The sequence below is a fragment of the Diaphorina citri genome, unplaced genomic scaffold (assembly GCF_000475195.1).
Source record: "Diaphorina citri unplaced genomic scaffold, Diaci psyllid genome assembly version 1.1 scaffold135, whole genome shotgun sequence".
Lineage (NCBI taxonomy): Eukaryota > Metazoa > Arthropoda > Insecta > Hemiptera > Psyllidae > Diaphorina > Diaphorina citri.
The window spans coordinates 4,192-11,891 of NW_007377572.1; the positions used below are offsets into that span (position 1 = coordinate 4,192).

The 7,700-nt window shown below is 36.5% G+C and overlaps 1 protein-coding gene across 1 annotated transcript in view; it reads left to right on the forward strand.

The window, feature by feature from the left end:
- Window positions 1-1,440: 1,440 nt before the first annotated feature.
- The window catches only part of LOC103504827, a 29,464-nt gene continuing 23,204 nt past the window's right edge, over window positions 1,441-7,700 (forward strand). The window contains exons 1-2 of the mRNA XM_008469127.2: window positions 1,441-1,540; window positions 2,779-3,420. Of these exons, the coding sequence (XP_008467349.1) occupies window positions 1,483-1,540; window positions 2,779-3,420 (700 nt within the window). The 5' untranslated portion in view covers window positions 1,441-1,482. The remainder of the gene's footprint in view (window positions 1,541-2,778; window positions 3,421-7,700) is intronic.

Sequence of the window (7,700 nt, forward strand, 5' to 3'; positions counted from 1 at the left end):
CTCGTTTCATCTCAATCCCGAGTTGGTAAACCCCAGCATTAATGTTCTTCTTGGGATTTTATTATTTTATGACGCTATTGATGAGATTCGATTTGGAGTTCTACGGTTATGAATCTAATGCCTTAGCAACTGCTCTTCTGAGCCTTAAGTCGTTCCGTCCAAGGGTAATCCTCGTTTCATCTCAATCCCGAGTTGGTAAACCTCAGCATTAATGTTCTTCTTGTGATTTTATTATTTTATGACGCTATTGATGAGATTCGATTTGGAGTTCTACGGTTATGAATCTAATGCCTTAGCAACTGCTCTTCTGAGACTATCATTGGAGATAACTTACCGAAGCATTTTGAACAATATCCCGAATTGCTTGCGTGCGAAAGATAACAAAGGTGTTAATTGGTCGGAAAGATTTAGACAATTACTTCGTCAAAAGACTGGGTAAAGCTTTGTCTGGATTGGTTTAAACTTAAAGCTTCAAAGTTTTTGTTTCACTTTTCCACATCACGTGTTCCGTAACTTTTTCTTTCATTCGAATAGTAACACACGTCACCTACAGTCTCACTTGTGACATTCATAACAATGCTTCCGACTTTGAGAATTACTCTCATATATGTCGTACACAAAGTATAAAGTTCCTCTCTCTCCAGATGAATTCTAGTGGTTGTGCAAACGGAAGCTTTTCCAACTTGAACCAGTGAATAGTAACACACGTCACCTACAGTCTCACTTGTGACATTCATAACAATGCTTCCGACTTTGAGAATTACTCTCGTATATGTGGTACACGGAGTACTTACGTCACAAAGTATAAAGTTCCTCTCTCCCCAGATGAATTCTAGTGGTTGTGCAAACGGAAGCTTTTCCAACTTGAACCAGTAAGAACATAGAATTAAAATGTGATAGAGAAAAGTCCTTTGAAAAGGAAAGGAGAGAATGAAAATTCAGGTTAAGTGGAGAAAAGAGTGGTTCTCCCTCCGTATCTTTCATGAAGTTCTAAATGACGTAGTCTACTCATGTACAATTGTATGGTCTATGTATTTAGATGTACAATTGTACATACTTAAGTATGTTATCTGTACTCCACAACTTGCGAGAAAAGTCCTTTGAAAAGGAAAGGAGAGAATGAAAATTCAGGTTAAGTGGAGAAAAGAGTGGTTCTCCCTCCGTATCTTCCATGAAGTTCTAAATGACGTACCTAGTCTACTCATGTACAATTGTATGGTCTATGTATTTAGATGTACAATTGTACATACTTAAGTATGTTATCTGTACTCCACAACTTGCAGATTTTCCAGAGTGCCAATAAATCTCTTCAAAAAGGGACAGAACACGCCTGAGAATAGTCACTAGAAAGCTTTATTGCTTCATTCTTTATTTTATGTCTTTTTTAAGTTCTAAAACCTTGATTTACTCCCCCGTTACTAATTTTCAATGTCTTCTTTTTCCCTCTGTTTAGAAGAATCGTCCACGTTTGGATACGATTTAATGGACAATGTGACAGCTAGTAACAACGTTACCACCTTGACCAATGTTACATTCTGGGGTAGGTGACCACCATCACAACTTGCGAAGGAGCTTTTCTTATCTTTGCAGTTTTAAACTTCGTTCTGAATTTTCTTCCCATTTGTATGGAAGAAAAGATAAAATAAAGATTTGGACTTCTACAAATCTCTTCACATTTTCTCGTGCGAAATGAGTTCATCAACCTGATATATCCGGGGAGATTTTTAAATGTGCCATTTTTTGTCTCCCTTGATGGCGTAAAACATAATTGGATATTTATCCTTTACCACAATTCTAGAGGTTTTCAAACACCACAAATCCGGATACCCAATACTTGATGAAATTAGGAAAAACAAGAACAAATTTTCCCAAAGAGTTTGATAAAGTTTTCAGCCCTTTGTTTCGTATGGAAAACATAAACATATTACACATCTCTGTACAATAGAAATTTTCAGATCCCCCTTTGTTTCGTATGGAAAACATAAACATATTACACATCTCTGTACAATAGAAATTTTCAGATCCAGGTTAAACTTTGGGTACTGTTTATTTATTCAAATTTCTTTCTTTTCGTCTCCCGTGAGAGAGCCTGAAATGCAGTATTTACTAATTAATCTTAATCCGGATATATCCGGGGAGATTTTTCAATGTGCCATTTTTTGTCTCCCTTGATGGCGTAAAACATAATTGGATATTTATCCTTTACCACAATTCTAGAGGTTTTCAAACACCACAAATCCGGATACCCAATACTTGATGAAATTAGGAAAAACAAGAACAAATTTTCCCAAAGAGTTTGATAAAGTTTTCAGTCCTACACATCTATGTACAATAGAAATTTTCAGATCCAGGTTAAACTTTGGGTACTGTTTATTTATTCAAATTTCTTTCTTTTCGTCTCCCGTGAGAGAGCTCTAGCTTGAAAAGTTGCCCTGAAAATAGAATGAGCTTGTTATTACTTTGGACGAAACTTTGCTAAACTCTCCGAGGATGTAGAAATTTCATTACACATTCCTCTTTGTATCCCTGGATTTATGAGAAACTTTGTTTATCTCTCTACATTTTCATAAATGTTATTGGTAGGTACAGTAGATATTAGAATGGGTTTTTTTTTTTATCCATTGATGCAAAAATCAATTTATGCCCCACGTGTTTCTTTCTTAGGAAAAGAAGTTACTTATCCCTAATCCCTAATGTTTCTCAACTCCCTAATGTTCTTCTTCTCCTCCTCCTCTTTTCCTTAATTAATCCTTGATTTCCTTTTCCCTTTCTTTCAAGACTCCTTGCTAAATCCTGAAAAAAAGAGTACCGAAAGTAAATTGAAAGTCTCATCCAGTATTCATAGTGCAACCAAAGTATCATCCATTCAGTTACAAGAAATCAAGACTGACAGGGAGCCCAAGAAAACTGATGGCGACCTTTGTACCAATATTGATAAGATGAAAGATCCTGTTGAAGTTACTGTCGATATTGTTGAAGACTTTCTCAACGAATTAGTTGTTGAAAATGTGACACAAGTCATAGATACCATCATGGAAATGGATGTCAGTAATGATACTAATGATCCAAAGATTCCTAAGACTTCTCAGGAAGTTGACGTCAGCGGTGGTCATGTTTCGGATGACGTGTCACCAAGTGCCATCCCAAGCGAGTCGAAAATATCATCAAAGGCGCTAGCGGATCTGGCTTCAGTAAATCACGAACCTCAGCAGAAACTACTGTTGGAATCGCCAGCAGAAAGTATTATTACTCCTGGAATCGAACCCTCGATCCCTTTGATCAAGAGACGTCTAACGCCCGTCAGTGTCAATCCAGAGAAACAAAAGGTGTTTCCTCCAGGCTTGCCAGATTCCCGAAAATTCGGTCGTGTCTATTGGATTCCTTTAAGTTCCTTCCATCGACCCTTCTATCGTAAAAGCTGTAAGTAAGTGTTCCCTATCATTCCTATCAGTTTTTTTTTTTTCCTTATTTCCTTGACCGATTATTAGGAACACGCTTGTTGATATTAAACTTCTCTGGAATCAGTAGTAGTATGTAGTAGTAGTTGTTGTTAGACTAGTTAGTAGTTAGTGACTTGATTTCTCAGAATCAACTCAGACCCATGATACAATCCTATGCATGCAACAATTGCAACACAATGCTTCCGACTTTGAGAATTACTCTCGTATATGTCGTACACAAAGTATAAAGTTCCTCTCTCTCCAGATGAATTCTAGTGGTTGTGCAAACGGAAGCTTTTCCAACTTGAACCAGGCCAATGTTTTTCAGACTTTAACATATAATTTTCATACTTAAGTAATATTATATTCTTTTATTTTTGAAAAAGTTGGGCTTACTCCTTTCCCCGTTCGTTATTTTGAGTCTTCTCAAATTTCTTTGTCTTTTTTTTTATCTCTTCTTCTATTTTTTTTTTTTATTATTATTCCTGTGCCTTTACTTTGTTTGTGGTTGAATTTTCCCTTTTGATTCAAGACTTCTTGTACCAACAAGTACCTATAGAATTTCTAGGATTTCTTATTGGTCTTTCTTTTGTGTTGAACTTCTGTTAGAGGTTTGTGTTGAATTTTCTTTCAACATGGACCGGAACCCATATCTACCTACCTAGTTACGTACTTATTCATGTAAGATCAAAGGAATTTTGTTTATGTAATGGAAAACAGAAAAAAAGTTCCAAGTGTGAACGCTGCTTAACAAGTAGAGTTCATTGTTTCTCGAGTTATCTAACCTGGTATGTAACAGCAGAACGTTTGAGTTTGAGGTGTGGAGAAAACAAGACTGATGTAAGAAATAACCACTGTCGATGATCAACATTTTGGCTTGGACAAAGTATAAACTTGAAGTTATGGAGCTTTGTAGGCAGTCCACTTTCTGATGCTTGACGTACCTATCCAAGTACTGACAACAACAAAAAGACATAGAGACATTACAGACTGAGCAGCCAGATGCCAAGCTCAGTACGGCATGTGATCAGATCAGAATGATAAATTTAATGGCATTATGATCACTGATTTCATTTCAAAACCGAGAACCTAACTGGTTCTGTTAGAGTGGCGTGAGACTAGTATGAGATTTGGAACGTTCATAACGTTAGAACTTATGGATTCTGTACTTCAGTAGTAATGTACCTAGGTACCTATTTACTTATTGAAAATAGAAATAAGTACCTAAGTATTTACCTACCTAGTGGATGGAGGTCAAACCACGCAAATTCATGTGGCTCCTTGTTTGTTTTCTACTGTAGTTTCAGACTTTCAGAGCTATTAAAGTAAAGATTTAAGTAGCTCATGTGTTCGGGAAGAACAAGTACATTTCAACAAATTAAGTACCTAGGTACATAATAAAATTTCAACAAGAAATTCTCATCTCAAGCAGAGAAATCTATGAAATCACGAGAGATGATCATTGTTTGTTTAACTGTAGGTAACAGGAATGAGGATAGAAATGAGGAAAAACTTACCTTTACCTTCTGGCCTATTTCCTAGTTGGGCATTCATTAGTGGCTGATGAACTGTAAGGCAGCTTATAACACGAGCACCTACCTATCATGTGAGATGGGAGTCAAACTTGCAAGAACATTGAAGATGCTTGCAGTACTTACACTAAAGATGTTCTGTCTGAAAGTTACTTTCTCACAGTACTTACCAGGTAGGTATGTACTTAGGTACTTACATAAGTATTTACTTTTGAGGACTGAGATTCCCCATTACTTACTTAGTACCTTGTCTAGAAGGGTACCTACCAAAAAACTCCATCCGATTACATTACTTTCCTTATTATAAGATAGGTACCTAAGGAAAGTAAAATGTACACAAAATGCATCAAAAGGTATTCCGTCGTTTTTGCGTTCAAATATTACTTAAGTTCATTATCGCCTAAAGAAAGTAAAACGTACACAAAATCCATCAAAAGGTATTCCGTCGTTTTTGCGTCCAAATATTAAGTTCATTATCGGGCTGAGAATTGTCGATTGAATCTGACCGCTTGTGTTAATCATAAGTTGATAAGATTGATAAGTAAGCCACAAGCTTCTCTGCTCTTATCAGATCAGGGCACACGGTACATTTGATAATAATAAATCTAATAAAGATGGAATTGAACACAAGCCCCTGATCCGCAGGATTAAAAAAAAAACTTCAATAAGTAATGACGAAAAATCGCTCGATAATGAAAAAGAAAGGAATAAAAAATGCCCCATTGTAGCTTGCAGATGAAAGTTGCACTTATCCTATATCAATATGCTGTCATATGCCGATGCAAGTGCGAAGGGTGATATGGATTAGGACGTGCATCGTGCATACTGCACCGTGCAAGCCTCCTTGTACCTTTGATATATTTTAGTAAGGGAGGAAAAAAAAATATTAAAAAAATGTTTGCTGGACGTTCATAGTGCTATCCTAACCTTTGTTTTTAAACTGCATTTATGGTGTAGTAGTCAAGACGCTCTCTCGCTCGATAATGAAAAAGAAAGGAATAAAAAATGTCCCATTGTCACTTGCAGATGAAAGTTGCACTTATCCTATATCAATATCCTGTCATATGCCGATGCAAGTGCGAAGGAGCGAGATGGATTAGGACGTGCATACTGCACCATCCACCGTGCAAGCAAACTTTGATATATTTTAGTAAGGGAGGGAAAAAAATATTTAAAAAATGTTTGCTGGACGTTCATAGTGCTATCCTAACCTTTGTTTTTAAACTGCATTTATGGTGTAGTGGTCAAGACGCTCTCCTGGTAATCAGAAGATCGTGGGTTCAATTACAGCCGCGAGGTATGGAATTTTGTCCCTCAACACTGGTTTAAGCATTTGTCCACGGTAATAGTAGTAGTCTACTCCTGCTGTAGAGATACTCTTTGGACCTATTCGAGCAGTAGGTATTAGGTACTATACACTTATTTTAATAAAAGAGAAATGTAAGATCAAGTCCAACTCGGGAGGTGACGTCAGAATAAGTGTCCCAGAAGGCATTGTTTTTTCTTTCAAACTGGGCAAGGAGGTGTAGGTGTTAAAAACGGATGAGGTACCTACAACTTCACGCTTTCAGCAAAAGTCTCTAGCTCTTTGGGGCTAGTAAATCATTAGCGTCTTTCCATCGGATCAGCGGTGGTGTAATGATAAAGTGAAGCACTTTAGAACTTGAGTTCTAGCTCAGAATATTGCATTCACAGATTTTCCCAAGATATCACTCTGTCCATCTTTGAAGGAAATGGGAAAATTTCTCTCTCGCTCTTTCTTCCCCTTCCTCTTTCTCTATCTATCTCTTTCTTTCTCTCCTCATCCTCTCTCTATATTTTTTCTCTCTCCTCCTTCCTCTCTCGTTCTTCGTCTTTCTTTCCCTTTCCCTCTCTATCTCTCTCTCCCTCTCCCTCCCTCCCTCCCTCTGTCCCCTTTAGATTTAAATGTTTTCTCTGTTACTTTCTATTAACCCAAAGGGCACGTCGTTTTTACATCCGTTCGTGAGAATAATGATAATTTTATTTGTTTAATTAACAATGCAGTAGGACGAATGATAGAGAAAGGGAAAAACTAGGTTAGAAATAGTGGGGCTTTTCAGCCAAATAATAATTCAGCTAAGGTGAAAATGAGGAAAATTAACATAAGTAAATAAACTGCAACAAACTCTTGAACGTGAATTTTCGTCCTTCCTGATTTTATTCCCTTTTTCAATCATTCTGTGTTACTTAAGCTATGAATGAACCTATGAAGATTAATATTCTTCTTAGAAGCATTGTGTCTTAGGAAGGATCCTCTTGTATTTGTATTCACTTGTTATTGTCAAATAAAGAAAATAAAACAAAAAAAAAAAAAAAAAAAAAAAAAAAAAAAAAAATTTTATGATGACTTTATACATAATTTGGGAAAAACCGGGGCAAGTTATTCTCTTTTGATATTAACATATATCAGGTCTGTCTTTTTGTCCTTACCTTTTCCACCCTTCCTCTTCTTTTTAACCTCTTAAACTTCTCCTTCCATTACGTTTCTTCTCTTGTGTCTCCTCCTTTCTTTCTCTTCCTTATTCTTCTTTCTCTTTCTCCTTCTTGCAGTCTTTTTCTTATCTTGATCCCTTAGTTCTCCAATTCTTCTTCTCTTCCTCCTGCTTTTCCCTTTTTTCTTCTTCTCTCTTCCACTAATAATTAAAGGGAAAATTATTTAGCCATAGGACGTAGTTCATACTATGAAAAAGGATTAATCAGAACTATG